The sequence below is a fragment of the Engraulis encrasicolus genome, chromosome 14, assembly GCF_034702125.1.
Source record: "Engraulis encrasicolus isolate BLACKSEA-1 chromosome 14, IST_EnEncr_1.0, whole genome shotgun sequence".
NCBI lineage: Eukaryota > Metazoa > Chordata > Actinopteri > Clupeiformes > Engraulidae > Engraulis > Engraulis encrasicolus.
Window position 1 is genome coordinate 1,898,400 of NC_085870.1, and position 23,150 is coordinate 1,921,549.

Here is a 23,150-nt window from a genome sequence, read left to right on the forward strand (position 1 = left end):
CGCCACCCCCATTTATCCTCAAGACATTGATTAATGAAAACAAACTTTAAGTGTTGACTGAAGTGTTTGAAGCATTCTAAATGTACAGCATGCAGTAGGCCTACAGCACAGTGTTTTACCTCGGTATTTGAAAATGTCTGGTTATGGCCCTGGCTGTATGCTTTTGTATGGGAAGTCATGTGATTGTCTTATTCAGGGGTGTCAAACTCAGGCCCGGGGGCCAAATATGGCCCGCGGAGTCATTTTATTTGGCCCTCGAGATCATTTCAAATGTGTATTACAGTTGGCCCTCATATCTCATTAATGTACAGTGTACCAAGACTTGAACACGAAATTAAGTGTTTCTCAGAAGTATGAGCGGGCCCAGGCCAATGACACAGCTCACACTCCTATGCAATACAATATGTGCCAGTGTGTGTGAAATTAAACTATGAGTATTAAGGGCGTGCCTGCACGATTTTAGTCCATTTATTAAAAATAAATCTTGAGCTCGGCCCGCGACTTCGTTCCATATTTTGATTTTGGCCCTCGGTCAATATGAGTTTGACACCCCTGGTCTTATTGTTTTGTTTGATATGCAAAACGCATTTGGCAAATCTTAAGTTAACTTCAGTGGGTTATAATAAAGGATCATTTTCAAGTCCATTTTGCCAACTTGGTTGGCTTGGTTACTAGTTACATCAGTGGTTCCCAACCTTTTTTTCCAGGGACCCATGTTTTTACCATTGTAAGCTTTGGTGACCCAACCATGCGAGTGCCCACACGAGAGGGAGTCACAAGATGGCCTCTGTTTCCTTTATTCCTCAATTTGTCTTCGGTCAAATATAGAATAAATGTTTGATGTAGCACTTACATTGTGTTGCTTCTATGCATGTATTAGTTCAATGCTTTGTCATTTATTCAACATGGGCTAGGCCTATATATATTAAAAATGAAACCCCTTAAAATCAAGAGGGCTCCACGATCCTCTGTGGGTCTTTGATCTTTGGTCTTTTGATATTGCCACTTTTTCTACATGATTTTAATGGTGCTGTAAGTAACTCCATTGATAATTCTTAAAATCTGAAACATATCCCCCTTCTGGTTCTTCAACAAATCACACCCTGTATGCATGGTATGCAATATTACGAACAGAAATATGAAACACCAAACCAGATGCCCCCAAATCAATTCAAAGCCTGGAATATATTAGAGAATTGACCAAACAATAGACATTTTACTACTGTAATTCAAGCAGGGAATTGATTGTCTGTTTGTATGGTGTGCAGTCATCAGAGTATTCAGGAGAAGCAGTCCTAATGTTTGCCGCTAGGTGGCAGTAATGTGCCACTGTTTGAAGACTTCCTTCCTTCAGCACGGATGTTCATACAAAATAATGCCCTGGGTTTCATGAAGCTAGCTGTTGCCATCGGTGTGTGCTAGCCAGGCGATTTTTACGGGTAAATATATTGGTTTTCTAACATCATTTTGGGAGATCCATGTTCATTTGACGAATTCTTGAACTGCGGTTAAGAAAAGGGAGAGGCTTTTATTTTGGACTTGGTAATATTGTATCATGCTACTACTAGCTGCTACAATGTTACAATGATAAAGGAACGTTGGTCATTGTTGTACCAGCTTGCTAGCTAGCACGGTACAGTAGGCTACCAAGTTGAATGAAAAAGTTGTGCGCGCTTAGATTCTTGGATCCATGTGGTCCAATTAATCAATGTCTGTTAGTACAGTAAGTCCGTGTGCAAATCAGGCGTCTTGGTTTAGGCAGTTAGGAAGTTGCACGCTGTTTGGCTGTAATGTTATTGTGCTACATCAACTAGCTACCCCCATCTGCCACCACACCAGAGTTGGGGGTTGCAGCGACTTTGGATAGCAAACTGTCAAGTTGCTTCGTTTTCGGTATGAAACATACAGGCCTATGAATTAAATGTCCCGGGCTTTCAACTATAGTCTGTTGGTCTCACTGTATGAAAGAACAGTTCGTAGACTAACAAACTTATGAATTTCAAAACGTTATAGCTAAGCATATTGTGTACAGTGTAAACCGTGTGTCTCCCAAAATATGGGTCAGTGGCGCACGGCGCAGCGCGCTATCTCCACCAGGCATCATACTGTCGCTTCTAAGAAACCGCTGCTTGCTTGATAGATGTATCAACACAATACGCTGGGTAGAAACGAGTTACAGAAGAAAATAAGCTTTTCCTAGTCACAAGTTCACCCACATAGGCCTACTGACTCCGTTAACCCAGCTATTTTATTAGTAGGCCTGTGGATTTACCCTCCCTGTTGTTTGTTTGTGGAGCGTGTCTATGTTCCCACAGCCCATTGGTCCCACATCACTAAGATTTTTTATGCCTATTGGTTCTCTTAGTTGACTTGGAAATGTGGGAACATGGAGTTGTAGAGCATATGGCTTATATTTGATTAATTTCTTAAAACTGGGAAAACGGAGCAGCAGGAATAAGCTGGGACTGTCGTGCCAAAAAGCGAGTGCCTGCCAAAAAGCGAGTGTCCTCATTGAAACCAATGCATTTTTTTGAGGGAAAATTATACTATTTTTTGCAGAATTAATTACATAATTTATGAACTAAAAATATGCTTATGAAACAGTACTCGTCCTCCACTTAATATGAGCTATTTGAATGAAACTGTATAATTTGTTATGACAATTCTTAGATTCTTTTATGGAAATAATACCGAAATTGTAACCAGTTCTTTGTAATACTTCCAGAAGGAATGTAGATGCTTTATTGATAGGCTTTCCATCTTAAATTGTGTTGGATTTATCGGCAAAAATGGGTAAAAAATATCTGAAAAATTGGTCATTGGTTTCCATTGGTTTCAATGAGGGCACTCGTGTTCTGGCAGGCACTCGCTTTTCGGCACGACAGGACCAATGGGCTGTGGGAACATAGGGCTGACCCCGTTTGTTTGTGTAGGCTACTGCTTATTGCTCTGTTGTTGTGTCGAATATCTGTCAGGTACTGTTACAATGGGTTCCAAAAGGCGACGGGCCACCTCTCCCTCCAGCAGTGTGAGTGGCGGAGATCTGGATGAGTCCACCTCGTCCACCCCAGGCAGCGGGTACAAGCGGAGGAGAGCCGCCGCCAGTGGTCCGGGGATGGATCAGGTGGGGTTCTTTCTCACACACACACACACACACACACACACACACACACACACACACACACACACACACACACACACACGAATGAACGTTGCATAGAAAAACACGTTTACCATTTGATTCATCCTGTACATGTTATAGTGCGGCTGATTGAAATGTCTCTCATTTGCCTTTGCCAGATGTCAGTGTGCCAAGATCTGTACAACACTGTCCGAGACTACAAGGACGAGCATGGCCAGCTGCTGTGTGAACCATTCATCCGAGCTCCCAAGAGAAGGTAACCCCACGGCTTCTCTCATGGCTAATTACTAACTTATCACCCTGTGAGCAGACGGAACGTCTTCTGATTGTCTGAGCAGGTGTCCTTTATTCCCCAGTAGCAGGACACCTATGATGTCATGCGGGCATGCAGGCGTCCAAGTTGCTTCTTTTCTAACTTTCTGGCGAAGGGCCGTTACTAATTCTATCGCATCTGTTTGTCTAGTCAAGACCGCGTTGTTAGTTCTATCGCATCTGGTTGTCGAGTCAAAAACCCAGTCGTCAATTCTATCGCATTTGGTTGTCAAGTCACCCCAACGTTCTGCGCGCGTCCTTACATGCCTCCGATAGAGGTGCGTCTCACTAGATTAGGAAGCGGTGCCCATAGCAACGTACCAAGCGCAGTGGTTAATCTACTTTCCTCACGAAGCCTTAGCTCAACATATTAATAAATGAATACTTTAATGCTGGTAACCGGGTGATAAGCGGAATAGTGGCCTTCGAGGTGTCCCGATACCAAGGGAAAATCGACTTGGCGAAGCGAACAGCCCTTCGGCTGCGCCGTCGGGCTGTTAAAACGCTCTGCCTCATCCATTGTTTCCCTTGATATCGGGACACCTCGTCGGCCGCTATTCCATACTTAAATTACATTGCATTACATGTAAAGGAGGCGCCTATCCCAACGGACTGACAGCCATTTATGTACCGGTATACAGCAGGTCCATTTCTCCTGTGGCAATGTGGAATCCTCCGATTCATCCATCATGGGTACTGTCCAATATCCCAACTCCCATCCTCAACTTGTGCTTTTGGACTCGTGTTTCTGACACCTGTAGTAGAGAAAGGATAAGGTGGGGTCAGCCTAGGCAAAACAACTTTTGGGAGAGATTCCCTAATTCAGTGGTTCTCAAACTTTTTGTTTCTTTAAAGTACCACCCGAGAATATATTGAGCTCTCCGAGTACCACCTTGACAACCAACATTAGAATATCGCAGCAAAGGCCTTCCATATTCACTTATGCCAGTCAATACAGGAGAGGTTCATAACGGCATCAACAGCTACGGTCACATTCAGTGCAAGTTTTTTTTTAAATTTCTTGCCTGCCTAGTATTATTCTGCATTATGTATTCAGATGTATACAGTTCAATATTACAAAATGTGAGACCAAAGACATTTTCCACTGCAACAACTTGATCAGCCTTCAAATCAATCAAGCTTAGGGCGCTGCGTCACAGCAACCCCCCACCACCCCCAACCCCCCCTCTTCAACCAACTTTTCTATATACGTGCACCAAGAAAACTTCTCTGTTTGCGTGTAATGTACTGTATGTTATGCTCTATGTTTTCCTCTGTGAGTCAAAAACATCCCCTATGCTCCTATATCCAGGAATCAGCCAGACTACTATGAGGTGGTGACGCAGCCCATCGATCTGACCAAAATGCAGCAGAAGATCCGCACTGAAGAGTACCAGGATGTAGACCAGCTGACCTCCGACTTCCAGCTCATGATCAGCAACTCAAAGGCCTACTACCCGGTAAAAGAAACGGAACCATATCTTAATGTATCCCTCTCAAAAGCCTACTACCCGGTAAAAAATTGAAACATATCTTAATGTATCTCTCTCAAAAACTTTCCACCAGGTAAAGAAATGAAACATATCTATGTCTTTCTCTTAAAGGCCTTCTATGTGGTGAAGAAACAAACCATATCTTTATGTGTCTCTCTCAAAAGCCTTCTATGTGGTGAAGAAACAAACCATATCTTTATGTATCTCTCTCAAAAGCCCACTACCCGGTAAATAAATCATAGATGTCTTGAGTTTGACCTTTCTCCTGTACTTTCAACCGTTCTCTAAGTATGGCAGTGCAAATTTTACCTCCATACTAGCAGTTAACATTGAGTCCTATGAAACCAGCTGGCGGCTAATTGGTCTCATAGTCGCAAATTTTGCACTGCCATACCCAGAGAACCGTTGAAAGTACAGGAGAACGGTAAAACCCTATTATTTAACTCAAGTAGTGGAGGTGTAAAATAAGCTTATCTCCAAAAATGAGACGGTATCACTTTAAGACTGTCGACCGTGTGTCTCTTGTGGTTGACAGCGGGACAGTTCTGAGTACAGCGCTGCGTGTCGTCTGTGGGAGTTCTTCCTGAACACGCGGAGTACACTCCTGGGGGAGCAGGACGACGACGACGACGGAGATGGAGATGGAGATGGAGACGGGGATGAGGATGATGAGGATGATGACGACGATGACGAAGAGGAGGATGACACAGCTGAGAACCCTGGCACCTCTGCTGAGGACGAGGTAAGACTGGCACGTCACATTGCCAAACATGCATTTATTTATGTTAGGGATGCAAATGATTAATCGACTTTAGATTAATTGTCGAGCAAGAGGTTGCTCGATCAAAATGTATTAATCACGGTTAATCACTAGAGGGCGCTAGAGACTGTTGAGTAGTTCTAGTTCTAGTCCTATTCAAATGCATGGTGCGCAGATTTTATCTATTAAATCGTCATTGCAACTTCTAGAGTTCTTGTGGGTCTTTTGGAGATGTGTACTTGAATCTGTGATTATGCCAAGCCCAATGGTGTAAGTTGTTACTGTTTGAATTATGAGAAAAACGATCTTTCAAGACAGGCAAATGTCACTGCAAGCAGCATTTCACTGTAGGGTTAAGCTTGCTATGTTAGCTTAGCGTGCTAACTAGCGAAATCACAAACGTAGTCATTTGAGCTGTAATTTTAATCACTAACACCCTGTCAGATATCAAGACTAGTATTAGCTGAACTGGGCATGGTAATATATGACCATGCATGAAGAGGAGCACCATCTGTTCAATTTCAGGTGAATCCATGTTAGCTGTAAGTGTTGTTGTCATAGCTCCATTCATTCTCAATGGAGCCTGTTAGCTTATTAGCTCTCCTTACAGACACAGGAAATTAAATAGCTTTTTTTGTTCAGAAACGAACTTTGTTGACATTACTATGCATTATGGACAACAACACACCACCCAAAATATAGCATTTCTTTACTTTGAAGTAAGGGTCGACCGATATATCGGCCGGCCGATATATCGGGCCGATATTTGCGTTTATTAAGTGTATCGGCATCGGCCGATATGCCCACCCCGAGATTTTGACTACAGACGGGCAGCTCTGTGTTGCTGGCAGACCCGCAATGCACGCAGCTGTGTCACCCCTCCCCCACTCATGGAGTAAAGTAAACAGCCTTACAGGCTGCCACAAAGTTTTAAACTTTCAGATGCATCCTATTTTAATGTGGACACTGAATGACATGGCATGTGCATGTAATAGGCCTAAAGGGAGAATGTTTCAGCTCCATCCATTTTCTGTACTGATTTTATTTCCCTGGTTCATTGTTCAGTCAATAATCACCACCTTTTGCCATCTTTTACCTACCGTTGTAACTGAGTGTCTACCGGCATGTTTCAGTGTCTAATTTCCACCGCCTTTCAAAACGCGCATTTCATACCGTCATTCATTTATCAACTTCAATCTGTTTTAGCGACATCTATTAGGTAGCAAACATCACTTGCAAACTGGCTAAATTAAAATATTGTAAAACATTTCTGTAGCATTCAACTCACCAGCATGCAGACTGCATAATGCAGCCATCTCGTTGAGCAAGCAACCAGCTCTTCCAACGAGGGTAAACTAGGCCTACTGCTTTTATTTCCCTGGTTCATTGTTCGGTCATTTATCACATCCATTTGCCATAACTCTTACCTAGCGTTGTAACGAGTGCCTTCCAGCATGTTTCAGTGTAAATTTCCACCGCGTTTCAAAATGCGCATTTCGTAGCGTCATTCATTTATCAACTTCCATCTGTTTAGCGATCTCTAATGAGTAACAAACATCACTTGCAAACTGGCTATTTCAATTCATAGAAGTTTATTTGGTTAGAAATACTGTGTAAAACAGTTCTGTAACATTTAACAGATCAGGTCACCGGCATGCTGCCACTTCCTCGTTCAGCAACAAGTGAATGTTCCAATCTGAGTAAAATAGAGGGGTGTCCATTTCGAACAGGGGTGTTTTTACTGGTGGGATTCTTTGCCATGTATTTTATAATATGAAAATAAGAAAATGGTTTTACTTGTCTATGTGTTTTGTTTGCATTTCTTTGGTTTGTTATTTTGGGCTTTTGTTTGTTATTTAGTTTATTTGATTTATTTTGTGAAAGGCCCTAGTAAATCAAGTACACCTATACAGGTGAAAAAATAGGCATACATATTTAAACCCATAATAATCTTGGTCATCCCCAACATTTTTCAAATTTACAGTCAAGCTCTATGCTATTGTACCACTGTCAAGCCACAGTCCTTTGAATTTTTAATGCCTTATGTATACCTTTTTAGGTGGCTATAATACAGTATAGGCTACAGATGCTTGAAAAACTAGTTGCTCAGTGTGCTTTGTAAGTTACATGTTATTTTCCTGTTATTCATGTTATGGTGTGATGAAAAGGTGGGAAAAAAGGATTTTTTTAAAAAAATGATACAGTACTGATTTTTGTTATTTTTAACACTTTTTAACAATATCGGCATCGGCCGTATCGGGTATCGGAAATCGGGTATCATATCGGGTATCGGCCAAGGGTGATGGAAAAAATATCGGTATCGCATCGGCCATTAAAAAACCTGTATCGGTCGACCCCTATTTTGAAGCGTATAAAATTAAAATGCTTGTGGTTGATCATGCTGGCTGGCACACCTATATGCAGACAAGTTCTGAGTCTGATCACGTTTCACTCAACATTGTCTGTCATCATATCTCAGGCAACTGCAAGGCGACATAGAGGGGACGTGGGGCTACTAGTTCACTCCTGGGTGAAACCAAGCAATGCCCCCCAAAAGGTGGTGTGGAGATGCCATAGAAAACATGTCTGCTTTCTTTTCCTAATGCATAATTACTTGAGGAATATATAATATAATATAACATAATACAATAAAATACAATATGGGCTTAATGATCATAATGTAATTCTCATAATTTAATATAACAATATAGGCCTATACTTTTTGAACTCAGTGTTTTAACTATTTAGCTGATATTTTAAAAGGCCCTATGAAATTCAGGTGAAAAAACGCCGCTTATCAATTAATCGAAAGTCGATCGATAGCACTATCAACTAATGATTAATGAATTAATCGATAATTTGCATCCCTAATTTATACACAAAGAGTGCATTCCAATATGTCACCTTGCGTCCTCTACTTGGGCTTGTGGCCTCACGTTTTTCTGATGCCCCGCCTCCGCGGAGAAAACAATGAAGTGTCCCCGCTGTCAGCCTAGCCCTGCACAATTTTTATTTTATTTTTTGAGTTTTTGGAATCCTCCAAAAATTATCGATTTCGTGTGGATGGTTGTTCAGATGTCTCCGTGCCCTCTGCTTTCTAATAATGTTTCTATGTCCTGTGCCAAGATAAAAAAATTAAAAAAGTCCACTTCAACCAGGGTTTTTCTGCTCCAACCCCAAAAAAAAAATCATAATGTTTAAGGTGAAAACCTGTTTTTCACCCAAGATATTATGAGGGGGAAACAGGGGGAGCAGAAAAGCCAGGTTAAAGCAGACTTTATCATTTTCTATCTTATTATTTGGTTGTCCTGTTCCCATGTCAGATGTTTTGGATGTGCGGGCTTTAACCTGCTCCTCCATGTCCTGTGCTTCCATTCCTAGATGGCGCCCTCTGGTGGCAGCCTGAAGGAGGTGCTGGAGACCCTACTGGAGGCTGTGGTGTCCTACACAGACCCCGCAGGACGCACCATCAGCGAACTCTTCCAGAAGCTACCTTCCAAACTGGTAACCCGGCAGATACATTTAGTGTTTACATCTGTAAAGCCTCTCATTCATCCGAGGTAGTATTCCAAGAACCCGGCGAAGTAGTAAACCTGGTTATATTGAAAGCCCATTGGGAAACTCCAACTCCCATTGTCATTGTGACACAGCACTCCACAGCACACAAGTGAACACTGCACACTGCACACAACGAAATTGCATTTTATGCCTCACCCGTGCAAGGGGGCAGCCCTCAGTGGCGCCCCATGGGGAGCAGTGCGGTGGGACGGTACCATGCTCAGGGTACCTCAGTCATGGAGGAGGATGGGGGAGAGCACTGGTTGATTACTCCCCCCACCAACCTGGCGGGTCGGGAGTCGAACCGGCAACCCCTGGGATGCAAGTCTGACGCCCTAACCGCTCACCCTTGACTACCCTTAGCCTTGAGGTTGTGGTAAATCGCCTAATAGAACTCCGGGACTCCAGTCCTCAGTTTCGTAGCTAAAAGACACGCGTGTACTATGTAGTTAGCAGCATGTTCACCACTTCCTGTTAACTTGGCCGGGTTTGTCAAGATTCAAGAGAGAGATTCAAGATTCTTTTTAATAGTCCCGAAGGAAATTTGTCTTGGACATACATAGCTGCCACATACACACAACATACACATGACGCCAAAAAACAAAAACAACAATAAACACACACATACATAGAAACACTCAAGTGCATATCCACCACAGCCCACCACCAGCATACATACATGGCATTACAGGATGGTAGTTGTTAATGACCTGCGTTCAGTAGGTTAACAGAAACAGGGACAAAAGAAAACCTGTACCTATTCAGAAACCTTTTCTTGTTCTCTGTGCCAGAGGGTAGCAGCTCATATTCTGTGTACAGAACATGTGATGGATCCTCAGTTATTTTTCTAGCATGCCTAACTACAGACTCTTCATATATTGCTTGGAGGGTGGGGTAGTCCCTCACCCCCACTACCTTCAGTGCAGTGCGGGTCATTTATCACTTGACCCTGTTCTTAGAATGGTATTCGGGTCATATTGTCCAATGAGTTTAGCTGTAAAGCAACTGGCATTCATGATCGTGAAGAAGTTCCACAACTCATCCAATTTGTGTTCACAATATACTCTAACTGCTCCCTTATGGAAAACGAAAACAAAACGGCCTTAGAATCACTTCTCTTACATTGAAAAATTTGTTCTTGTTTAAAGTGCTAACAATTATCGACAATGTTTAAATTAGTTCTCATTTATATATGACGAATAAACCCCCTTGTTTATACCCCCTTGAATGAACACCCTCGTATTTTATTTAGTGCAGTTGTTTTCTGAGAGTGTTTGGTAACATTACCATTGTGCCACCTCATCACCACCAAATGTGTTATTTTGTTTACAGCAATATCCAGACTACTATGCCATAATCAAGGATCCAATTGACCTGCGTGCCATTGCTCAGAAGATACAGGTACATTGCTTTTGTCTGTCCCTTTAGGGACGGGCATTGGAAATTAGCTTTTGGCTATACATGGCTATGATGCTTGCTGTTTGGTTGTTATGCAACCTACATGTTATGTATCTGTCCCTATCAAATAAACTTAATTTTTAACATTTGCTTATTTAACATTTTGAATGGTTTTTAGTTCTATTATTTCTTCGAGTAATACTTCTTAGACATCAGTTCAATATTGAGAGGTCATACATTGTTTTGTTATTGTTTTTTTGTTTTTTTTCAGCTGGGTTATTACAAAAGTGTTAACGCCATGGGAAAGGACGTTGATCTTTTGGCGAAAAATGCCAAAACCTACAATGAGCCAGGGTCCCAAGTCTTCAAGGTAAGCCTTCTGGTTTCCCTTCCAACAGTTAATGGTCAAAGTGGAGCCATAGATTCTGAGGTTAAACAAGGTATATCCTTTTATCTTTTTTTAAAAACAAGGATGCAACTGCCATCAAGAAAATCTTCGCTCAGAGAAAGACCGAACTGGAGCAAGCCGAGCCAACAAAGACAAGTGTTCGCATAAGGTAATCATTTTATAACACCACAAAGACAAGTGTTTGCATAAGGTAATCATTTTACATCTTACCCCACAAACAAGGACGTTCTAATGTAGCGGCATCAGCAGCATCAGCAGCAGCAGTAGATTTGTCCTTGACTGAGGTCTCCTTTAAGGACTTGACCTCAAAGTCGAGTCGATAAACATACTGTAGGTGATCAGTGCACTGGCTTCCCGGTTCACCTATGTTGTGATGTGGCGTCTGGGGTGTGGGAGAATGAGAGCATAAGGGTTGTACAGTATATTGATGTGGCGTCTGGGGTGTGGGAGAATGGGAGCATAAGGGTTGTACAGTATATTGATGTGTATGTCTAATATGCCATCTGAAGGACATGGCCGTGTTTTGGTGATGCACATGGAAAGGCCAACGTATTGCAGAGGGAGGCTTTAGATGTACAGTGGCCAACCTTCATTTGTCATTGGACTAATGTGTGTGTGTGTGTGTGCGTGTGTGCATGTGTGTGGGCGTATGCTTCCCTGTGTGTGTGTGTGTGTGTGTGTGTGTGTGTGTGTGTGTGTGTGTGTGTGTGTGTGTGTGTGTGTGTGTGTGTGTGTGTGTGTGTGTGTGTGTGTGTGTGTGTGTGTGTGTGTGTGTGTGTGTGTGTGTGTGTGTGTGTGTGTGTGTGCATGTGTGTGCATGTGTGTGGGCGTATGCGTGTGTGTGGGGGGGGTGTGTGTATCTCTGTGTGTATCCCTGTGTGTGTGTGCGTGTGTGTGGGCGTATGCATCCCTGTGTGTGTGTGTGTGTGTGTGTGTGTGTGTGTGTGTGCGTGTGCGTGTGTGTGGGCGTATGCATCCCTTTGTGTGTGTGTGTGTGTGTGTCCTGTTCCAGGAACCGCAGGTCAGCTCAGGGAGACCGTCTATCGGCCATCACCATGGCTCTGCAGGGAGGCTCCGAGAGCGACGAGGACTCCACGACCGCAGGTAGCGTTGGCCAGCCCAATCCCCTGCTCGCTTGGCAGCGTTGACCAGCCCAATCAATCCCCTGCTCGCAGGTAGCGTTGACCAGCCCCATCCCCTGACCGCAGGTAGCGTTGACCAGCCCAATCAATCCCCTGCTCGCAGGTAGCGTTGACCAGCCCCATCCCCTGACCGCAGGTAGCGTTGGCCAGCCCAATCCCCTGCTCGCTTGGCAGCCTGCTAGGCACGTCTATACATGGGCTTGACACTGGCACCTGCAAACCGGCCAAGTGCTGGTAAAACTTGGCTGTGGCTAGTAACAATTACAGTGCCAGTAGCCAATGTCTGCCAATGGTATGACATATCAGAATAGCATTTATTCTGCGTTGTACACCTTGTGTATCAATTGTTTCTATTCTAAGTTCAAGAAAAAGCTCAGTTACTCGGTTTCTACTTGTTTGATATATTTCCATGTAGAAATCTATATGCACTCATCTTCTGAGGTTAGATGATTCAAGAAAAAAAACAATATGAAATTTGTGGCTAGTAGAATAGCAAGATGGCTAGTGACTCAGGAAAACCACTAGCCACATGGCAGGCAAGCGGAAAAGTTAGTGTCAAGCCCTGGTCTACACATGCAGGGCTTCTGACAGCTTTGGCCGGGCCCAGGACTAAGTCATCTGAAAGGGCCCCTCCCTTTGTCCTCCCCTGTCGGCACCCCTGTAAGCATGCTCTGTAGACATTTTTGTGGACGTATAGACCATGCAATGGTTCAATAATTGATTGATTGATTGATTTTATTTGACCATCTCAGTTCTTGAATGAAAGCAATTACATTATTTAGTTTTCAGTAAACCACATCACGTACTTCATTAAAGAGATTTCAAAAGTGCTACTGTGCTGCCCCCTACAGGCTCGGTGCGGTACGACGCCAGCGAGGCGGAGGCCGAGAGTGGGCAGTCGCGTATCTCCTCTGGGGACCCGGTCTTCCTGCTGTACCAGGCCATCCGCGGGGCCCGCAACCCCCAGGGGCAGCTGCTGGCCGAGCCCTTCCTCACCCTGCCCTCACGCCGAGAGTACCCCGACTACTACCAGCAGATCAAGCAGCCCATCTCCCTGCAGCAGATCAGGTAGGTGGGCAGGGAGAGAGGGAGGGGGGATAGATGGATGGAGGGATGGAGGGATGTAGGGATGGATGGATGGATGGAGGGATGGATGGAGGTGTGGGAATTGTATAGCTTGCAAGGTAGGCAGTAGATTAAAAAATTTTTTTACTTTAGCATTAATTCTCTTTATTTTCATGGTTCACTACTACAGTGGATCTACCACATAAGGTACAGTGCAATAGCCAGTGTAACACTATTTAATACCATGTAATACCACTGTATACCATGTACCAACCCTAACCCTAGATGTAGGCCTAATGTACAAAATGTACCCGGACTACTACCAGCAGATCAAGCAGCCCATCTCCCTGCAGCAAATCAGGTAGGGGGGGCAGGGATGGGGAACCTCATCAGGTAGGGGGGCAGGGGTGGTGGGGAAGCTTTCTCATTCGAGGGGCCACACTTAAAAGTCCTCCAAGCAAGGGCCGTATTGTGAACACAAACCAGGATTTCCCTGCACTTAAAGTGATACTGTCCCATTTTTGGAAATAAGCTTATTTTACACCTTCACTTGAGTTAAATAATAGGGTTTTACCGGACTGTGCTTTCAACCGTCCATGCTAGCAGTTAACATTGAGTCCTATGTGACCAGCTGGCGGCTAACTGGTCTCATAGGACTCAATGTTAACTGCTAGCATGGAGGTAAAATTTGCACTGCCATACTCAGGGAACAGCAGGAGGTACAGGAGAAAAAAAAACTCAATTATTTAACTAAAGGGGAGGTGTAATATGAGCCTATTTCCAAAAATGGGACAGTATCACTTTAAGGCCTATATTGAAAGCAACCACCTTTAAAACAGACCCCACCTTCTTTAGGTTCCTGTAACTGTATTACACATGTGTTTTCTAAGTTCCCTTTATAAAATATGTCATGTTTCATGTGAAGCTGCATAGCATTAGAACTATATCAGAGGCCGGATAAAACGGCCTCCAGGGCCGCAAACTACTACCCTCCAGACGTTGTAGATGGCAGTAGCGCACGTCTTGTGCAAACACCACGAAAAGAGAAGAAGAAGGAGGGACAACGCCCCCAGAGATTCTCTAAGCTATGAGAAAGGCATCTCTCATTGGCTCCCATTATAGCCCCGTTGGCGAACGCAGCCAAGTAAAAGATGAATGGGAGCCTATTGGGCTAAATGGCTCAGCAGGGATTTGTGACGGTTCTGTTCTCTGGTTTGTAAAGATGTGTGCACATTCTGTACCTTATCATGGAAGTTGTATTAGAAGTGAAGTTAAAGGTTCCTGACATGGCTTTGTTCTCCCAAAGACGTGTTAGTTTTGTCCTGCAACATGCTAGCATTCGGCTAATACCTGCTGGCTGAGGAATCTCTGCGACTATTCACGACCAGAGCTGACGAGAGACGTACTCTGACTGATCCTAGCAGAGACATCTACGGTCACACACCTCAAAACCCCCCACCACCGTCCAACATGTTAATTGAAGGTGCCCAAATTCTTAAGGATGAGCGCAGTCATTTCCTTTACCCCATGTACACATGCCGCTTTTCCACCACCTTAAATGCAATAAATAATAGGTGTCCGCAACAATCCTAACATAACTTTAAACACATCGACATCTGAAGTCAGACTTAAAACTACAAAACAAATGGCGTAGTGCCGTAAAGTCGATTGTCACATGTTATGTCATTGCTATAGTTGAAATAAGGGTAATTGTCACGAATCTAACACTTGACAAGATGCAAACGTGTCGGCAAATGCTTTCACTTACTCATATCTATCGAACGCGACTCCAGGGAAAAAATCACACGGGCAGATAGTTCTATGAGAACCATACAGCCCCATTGGCACCCATTCATTATTTACTTAGCTGCGATAACATAGCTGCAGTGCCACTCCTGGCCACCAGCTAGTGGTCGTTCTTGTACAATATTCCATTTTCTTTGACGCCCCCTTAGGAGACCGAATTTTGAGCACACTCCCAGAGAGGATCTATGGGTAGTACGAGAGAGGAATCTCACAACTTTTTCCGGGTGGTACTGTCCACTAAGTGACGCCATCTATACAGCGCAGGAGCGCCAAGGAGCGCTGAGGCTGTTAGAATGAATGGGGTCCCATGGAGCTGCTCAACCACAGATGCTGCCATTGCTTTGGGAGAGAATTGGTATCATCGTTTCATTAGATTTTTCTCAAAGGCAGGATAAATTATCCTTTCAAACTGCACTTAGTTTGAATGTATAAACTCGCTGGATCTTTGTAAAATACGTCTTAATTGTCAATATGATGTCACGAGTGGCTTCACACACTGCGTTTGGATTGGTCGGCCGGCTGCATTGCGGTGATCACGAGGGCCGTAAAGCAATTTTGTTAGCAAGAAAGCTGTAAAGAATGCCAAAGCTGTAAGAAATCAGAAGGACATACCTCACAGGTTATTGTACATTTCATTTAAATCCACATTGGTTTCTCAGAACTTACAGTAACATTGTCAAGTTTCAGCCGACAGCGAGCACTATTTTCAGTTATTAGCGCCAGCCTTATGGGCTCTGCTCTCTCCACAGCGCTCCCTAGGTGAACTGCAGGCACGGGTCGGAGGGCGAGATTGAACACTGTATGTAAACCCACTGTGAAACTCCTTTGCATTGGATGGGCGGGTTTTGACATATCTTCCTCTCTTACACGATATTTGATGGTACTATTCCCACACTTGTCCTGACCGCTTTCTCCCTGCTGGTGTGTGTGTTGGTCTGGCCACATTGCCAACTCCACTGTATGGATGACTTGAAGCAGATTAAATATGAGAGTGAGGTTTTAAGCTTGTACTGTGGTAATAAGACTGCATGGGATTAGAAAGCAAGAAGGATTAGAAAGGAGGCTTTGTTCTCAAAAAGAGATTTGGGTTTTTATTTGCATGAATGGAGGAACGTACAATGACAAAATGTAGCTCTAGCACCTTGGCTGGTGTCATTCATATGATTAATTCATTCATTCCTCCATCCATTCATGGTTGCAGTAGTGTTTTCCCCTGTTGGTCGTTTTTGTCACAGTGTAGGCCTGTTTCCGTGGGTCCTGTATCATTTCCGACTTTTCTACTTCCATCAGGAAATTGTAATGAGGTCAAAGGCTTGAGCTTTATTTCAGCAAAAAGTAAACCTTAAAGGTGCACTGTGTAATATTTTTAGTATTATTATTACTATTAATTTAGATTATTCACAGTTTATTTACATTCATGCTGCCCATTCACAAATGTTACCTTTTTCATGAACACTTACCACCACCATTAAAATCTAAGTATTCATTATGACTGGGAAAATGGCACTTAACATACATGAAAAGGGGGATCTTCTCTCTTCTCTTGGACATTTCCAGAAATAGACATTTTAGCTGCAAAACGTACTGTAACTTTGGCCATACTAAAGTTGACAGTTGACATTCACATTCCCACCAGTCTACAATAAAGACTCTTTAAGTAGGTTCTTTACAGGTGAAGTGTGTGTGTGTGTGTGTTCTAGAGGATGACATTTTTCGGGAATTCCCGTGGGTCCCGCATGTCCCGCGGGATTACCACGGGATGGGAGTCAAAATTTTAAAGATGAACAGGAGCGGGCAGGAGCGGGAATAAAGATGAATGGGAGCAGGCAGAAGCGGGAATAACAATGAACGAGAGCGGGAATGCGCGTTTATTTTTTCATTTAAAAAAGGCTCGTTTTTTTATCAAAATGGGAGTGGGATTGATTTTGAGTGGGAGTGGGCAGGACTGGGAAACATTCTTTTCAGGAGTGTACGGGATGGGATTTGTTTCTTTTACTCCATTCCAGGATGGGACGGGATGAGATTTTTTTTCTGGGACCGGGATGGGACGGGAGTGAAAATCCACTCCCTTGCCATGTTCTAGTGTGTTGACTCTGTCTGATATATTTTGTGTTTTGCGTCGTGTAGGGAGAAGATGAAGAACGGGGAGTATGAGGGTACTGAGCAGATGGACGCGGACCTGAGCCTGATGTTCGAGAACGCCAAGCGCTACAACGTGCCCAACTCTAGCATCTACAAACGAGCTCAGAGACTCCAGCAGATCCTTCAGGTCAGCAGCCAAGTAGTCTTAAAGGACCAGTGTAGTTAGAAGAGCCACAGTTAGTAGATCAGTGAGTTAGCAGAATTATAGGTGAATAGTTTAAAGGTGGGGTTGCAGGTATGACATCACGTTGGGGGAACTCCCCCAGGATTCTAAGATTCTACATAGACTCCTATGAGCCTGGGGAGCCCCCAACGTGATGTCATAATATTCTTAAAATGGTTAACCTGCAACCCCACCTTTTAAGTTTAGACTGAAAATGGTCTTTCATTACACCTCCTTTATCTTGTGACAAAGCCACATGGTCCAAGTGTGTCCTATTTTAGAGATGGTGTTTTGTCCAAATTTGTAGTAACTACAATATCCAACCTAATGCCAAGGCTTTGAAGGTCTTTTTCTCAGTTTCAATGTTGACGTAGATACTGCACTTTGCCTTTGTAGGGCAGATCATAGGGTAGGTAACAGTATACTTAATGCCAACAAATAAAGAGATTAATATAAGAAATTAAGAATAATTTATTGGTGGTCTTTCAATAATCCTCATCTTTTACTATCAATCTTACCTTAGCCATGTCCATTTCAATGGCACCTTTGCAAACTTGTGTACAGTGTGCAAACTTGTGTACAGTGTGTAAACTTTTGTAAACATAATACAAAAATGGTAAGTGACTGTTTTGCGCTGTGCTGTGCTGTTGTTGTGTTCAGATGAAGAGGAGGGATGTGCGTGATGAGGACGGGGACAGCATGATGTCCACGCCACCAGACACCGGCAGCGCCAAGAGGAAAAGGTACATCCAGGAGGCTGTTCCAATGTTCGTACTTTCCGCCCATCCTGCACTGTGTTTGGGTACGCAGGGCGGTTCCATTTCTAATCGTGGCGGGTTGAAGTGTACTGTAAACTACCCGGATAACGCCCTGAAACCGACCATTTTTTCGAAGTGTGGAGTTATGTACACTTTTCGCACTCAACGGCCGCCAATTTTGTTACGTAGTTTCCTCTCTGGTTGAGTGTCAGATCGTCAAACTGCCGAATCTCTGTGATGACAGCATAGTTTTGATTCCAAAGACAATTGCCATGTGTATAAGAGAAAGGGGTAAGTTAAAAAATAAGGAACAGTGTCTTCCGTGATGAATTGTATATTGGCGGTTGGCGGGTGGTAAACTCTGATGACACGCGACAACCGCCATTTCCGTGAAGTGTATCAGACAGAACGTGAATTGGACCTGCACTTCACCCTCAAATTTAGCCGTTAAGTTTAGGGTGGAAAGTGCACTGTATCACAGTACACAGGGCACAGTGTGGAGAATGGAACACGCTCCAGGACCGTGACCTTGACATTCACTTTTTCAGCACCGACCTTGACATTCACTTTTTCACTCACAGGCAGCGCTCTAAATTAATTAACACACGTCAACCGGCCAAATGCTGGTGTTTGGCTGATAGAAAAGAAAACTTATTAGCCACTTTGACCTATTGGTGTGTGTGTTTGGCCACTGAGATTCACGTCTTCTACCCATTTTGGCTAGTGATGAACAAAGTTAATTTAGAGCCCTGCTCACAGGCCCATTTACGGGCTCCTCCCAGACGACGGAAGTAACGTCTATAAGAAGAGAAGTTATTCAGCTTGTGTTGATGATGATAAACTCCTGGACTATGTACAAACTTCCAAACTTCCGTTTTGTGAGTACAGACCATATTTGTAGCCGCGCGGTCTAAAAAGTTTTTAAAAAGTATTTTTTTCCCTAAAAAAGGCCTAAAAAAGGTCTAAAATATCTCTCCCAGGTCTAAAATTTTTAACGAAGGTCTAAAATTTCTTTTGTCATTTTTCCCTCAACCGGTCTGCTGCGAAATGCAATGTACGAAACGTGGTCGTCAAACATGAACATTAATTTAGGAAAATGTGAACGAGTGTTAAAAGCGCAAGCGACGCTCGTGCATTCCGGTTCTGTTAGCGCGTGAGGCAGCTGGTCAGGGGAGGATTGTTTGTAGGCTATCTAAGAGTGGTTGTTGAGGATATTTGGGTCATCGTGGAAAATTGGGCATTTAAACCACGTTGTGCCAAATGTATTGCATCGTCCCGGAAGACCGAATTGTGTGGATTGATTTACAGTCAATCCGGAAAGTATTCACAGCGCTTCACTTTTTTCACATTTTATTATCTTATTCCAAATGCTACAAATGAATCTCCACTTTAACTCTCCTCATAATATCTGCACTGCCCCTTGGCTCAGCCGTGTCCAACCGGTAGGGGCACTCGTCTACCATGCGGCCGACCCGGGTTTGATTACCGGCCCGGGTCATTTGCCGACCCCTCCCCGCATCTCTCCCCATTCACTGTCTGTCCACCTCTCAAACGGTCCTGTCCAATAAAGTCGTTAAAGACCAAAAAAAAGAACATCAATAACATCTGCAATGTCTTAAAGCCTGGCTCCATGTCTGTCCCATAGCCATAAGAAGAACACCAAGAAGAACCGCATGAAGGCCCTGTTCGTGGCCGTGACGGAGGTCCGGGAGGCGGGTACGGGCCGGCGCCTATGCGACCTCTTCATGGTCAAGCCGTCCAAGAAGGACTACCCGGACTACTACAAGGTAGGGATGAAACGATTCGAAAAGACTTTAATCGATCAATGTGTTAATCGATTAAAAAAACATAAAACGCAATTAATCGATAATTCAACCTACAAGAGACCCAGGTGAAATGGGCATGTGAAGAGTGTGTGTGAACACAGGTGTGAAAATTGGGAATATTTAAAACGCCTTTGGATTAAAGAATTGAAATAGAACTAATTCAAATGTGGTATTTTATCTCAATTTTTAATAGTAGTTTTTTCGAGAAACATTGAGATTTCGGGGGGGGGAAAGCCGTTTATCAATTAATCGTAAGTCGATCGATAAGGCTATCAACTAATGATTAAAGAATTAATCGATAATTTGCATCCCGGATTACTACAAGGTGATCGGCCAGCCCATGGACCTGCGCACCATCGAGCACAACATCCGCGCCGAGCGCTACGCCAACGAGGATCTGCTCATGGAGGACATGCGGCTCATGTTCCGCAACGCGCGGCACTACAACGAGGAGGGATCCCAGGTACACTATACACCAGGTGTCACCAACGTGGTGCCCGGGGGCCAGGTAGCCCTCCAAGAGTTTCTGAGGTGCCCTCCAAGGATGATAATTAATAGTGACGACTACAAGATTTTAGTCACAGTTGGTGGTTTTCTTCATTCAAATATGAGATTATTTATTTGTAACCTATAAGCAAATTATCATTCAATCATACCGTGATTTGGGAATGATGTCAAGACATCAGTATAAGATTTTGAACAAAAGTAGTGTATAGATATGGCTTAGTGGGTTAAGTTATGAAGTATGAACGTGTGTGTGTGTGTGTGTGTGTGTGTGTGTGTGTGTGTGTGTGTGTGTGTGTGTGTGTGTGTGTGTGTGTGTGTGTGTGTGTGTGTGTGTGTGTGTGTGTGTGTGTGTGTGTGTGTGTTAGTGTGCGCGTTTGTGTGCGCGCACAGCAAAGAGATGGGGGGCCCTTTTATATGATGAATAGTCAGTGATTATTTGTTAATAATTTACGATTTTTTCATACGTACTGGTGAATAAGTCTTTGGGGAACATATTGGTCCTGTTTTCAGGTCTACAATGATGCAGATGTTCTGGAGAAGATCGTAAAGGAGAAGAAGAAGGAGCTGGGGCCTGTCCCTGAGGATGATGACATGGGCTCTCCCAAACTCAAACTGCGTAAGTAGACCTTATGGGCTCTCCCAAACTCAAACTGCGTAAGTAGTGTTTATGAACTCTCCCAAACTCAAACTGCGTAAGTAGACCTTATGGGCTCTCCCAAACTCAAACTGCGTAAGTAGACCTTATGGGCTCTCCCAAACTCAAACTGCGTAAGTAGACCTTATGGGCTCTCCCAAACTCAAACTGCGTAAGTAGACCTTATGAACTCTCCCAAACTCAAACTGCATAAGTAGTGTTTATGAACTCTCCAAAACTCAAACTGGGTAAGTAGTTTAGAATCTACCTGCCACAGTGAAAACAATTGTTTAAGGTGATTTTGAAAACATAGTTGGACATGCCCATAGACGGCCATTGTAAAGCCAATTGAGACAAAATCTATAGTAGCCAATTCACAGAGACAGCAGCAAACAAGAACAAGACGGCGAGGGGGACTCTAAAACATTGCAGACAACCCAGAAAAGAGGCTTAATATTGAAAATACTGCAGTTGCCCTTTTAAATGCAGACTTTTGTTTTATAAGATTTCTATATGCTCCCTTTCTGCTATTTTTCTCACAGGCATCACTTAAGGGACACACAAAAGGAATATATTTTTAATTGATTTGTTGTTTTAAGTGATATGATCTAATCAAAGATTGCAATAAGTTGTAGAGTTAACTCGTTCCAATGGTGTAGTTACTTGCACAGTGTAAATATTGCATTCATGTCATCCCTCTCGGGTGACATTGAATTTCTCCAAACAGCTGCTCTGGGGTTCTTGTACACGAGGTAATCTTTCCAATATTTGGAGCGTAGAGCCAAAATTGCTGTAATTCAAAAATGCTTGAATATATCCCAAAGGAAATGAACAAATACAAAGACTACTTCAAATGATATGGAAATGAAAATCAATTGCAGTGTCTTATCAGAGATGTTTTGCAGAAAGTTAAAGAAAAAAGAAGGCCTAAAGAGATCTTTCTCAATCAATAGTTTCTTCCAACAACCTGCTATTTGTTTGCAGACTTGACTGACTTGTGTCCCGGTTATGTTCACTGGCAGGAACAATCTGTCAAAATAATGTCCCAAAATAATTTATGTTAAACTGCACACCAATTTGTGTAATAATAATAATAATAACAACAACAACAATAATAATAATAATAATAATTGTATTTGTATAGCACTGTATCATACAAGGCATGCAACTCAAAGTGCTTAACAAATGGCAAAAAAACCATCATTGTTACAGATGGATTTAAAAGGAGAGGTAGAGAGGGGAGGCAGAAATAGCAGGAAGGCAGAGGAAGAAGAGATAGATAGAGATTGTAGAGTCATAAGGTCAACGTAGGTTAGGACCAGGAATCTTAGAGGCTTAAGGTCCATAGTGGCTGGGTCTAGATCAGTGGTGTAGACTTGACTGATTTGACCATGTTTGTCGTGGGTTTGTCCCTCTGATGTCCTCCACAGGCAGGAGTGCCGGCGGCGCCTCCCCCAAGAAGCCCCGTGCCCCCCACGCCCCCCACACCACCCCGCTGCAGCAGCGGCTGTCCGACCTCTACGAGGCGGTGCGCAGCTTCACGGACGCCCGCGGCCGACGCCTCAGCACCGTCTTCCTGCGCCTGCCGTCGCGAGCCGAGCTGCCCGACTACTATGCGGCCATCAAGCGACCCATGGACATGGAGCGCATCCGATCGCACATCGCCGGCGGGCGCTACCAAGTAAGGCTGTGTGTGTGTGTGTGTGTGTGTGTGTGTGTGTGTGTGTGTGTGTGTGTGTGTGTGTGTGTGTGTGTGTGTGTGTGTGTGTGTGTGTGTGTGTGTGTGTGTGTGTGTGTGGTTGTGTGTGGTTGTGTGTGTGGTTGTGTGTGTGTGGTTGTGTGTGTGTGTGTGTGTGTGTGTGTGTGTGTGTGTTTGTGCGCGCGCGTGTGTGCGCGCGCGTGTGTGCGCGCGCGTGTGTGTGTGTGTTATGTCAGTATTCTTATTGCACACTGTGTGTGTGTGTGTGTGTGTGTGTGTGTGTGTGTGTGTGTGTGTGTGTGTGTGTGTGTGTGTGTGTGTGTGTGTGTGTGTGTG

General features: G+C 43.7%; 1 protein-coding gene across 5 annotated transcripts in view; it reads left to right on the plus strand.

The window, feature by feature from the left end:
- The first annotated feature begins 1,351 nt into the window (after nt 1–1,351).
- The window catches only part of pbrm1l (polybromo 1, like), a 46,556-nt gene continuing 24,757 nt past the window's right edge, over nt 1,352–23,150 (plus strand). For all 5 annotated transcript variants that reach the window (XM_063214780.1, XM_063214783.1, XM_063214782.1 and 2 more), the window contains exons 1-17: nt 1,352–1,439; nt 2,976–3,124; nt 3,301–3,398; nt 4,767–4,914; nt 5,483–5,689; nt 9,089–9,211; nt 10,598–10,666; nt 10,935–11,033; nt 11,135–11,220; nt 12,085–12,176; nt 13,066–13,282; nt 17,213–17,354; nt 18,051–18,133; nt 19,794–19,935; nt 20,300–20,437; nt 20,992–21,097; nt 22,546–22,796. In XM_063214780.1, coding sequence (XP_063070850.1) covers nt 2,987–3,124; nt 3,301–3,398; nt 4,767–4,914; nt 5,483–5,689; nt 9,089–9,211; nt 10,598–10,666; nt 10,935–11,033; nt 11,135–11,220; nt 12,085–12,176; nt 13,066–13,282; nt 17,213–17,354; nt 18,051–18,133; nt 19,794–19,935; nt 20,300–20,437; nt 20,992–21,097; nt 22,546–22,796 — 2,139 coding nt within the window. In that variant the 5' untranslated portion in view covers nt 1,352–1,439; nt 2,976–2,986. The remainder of the gene's footprint in view (nt 1,440–2,975; nt 3,125–3,300; nt 3,399–4,766; nt 4,915–5,482; nt 5,690–9,088; nt 9,212–10,597; nt 10,667–10,934; nt 11,034–11,134; nt 11,221–12,084; nt 12,177–13,065; nt 13,283–17,212; nt 17,355–18,050; nt 18,134–19,793; nt 19,936–20,299; nt 20,438–20,991; nt 21,098–22,545; nt 22,797–23,150) is intronic.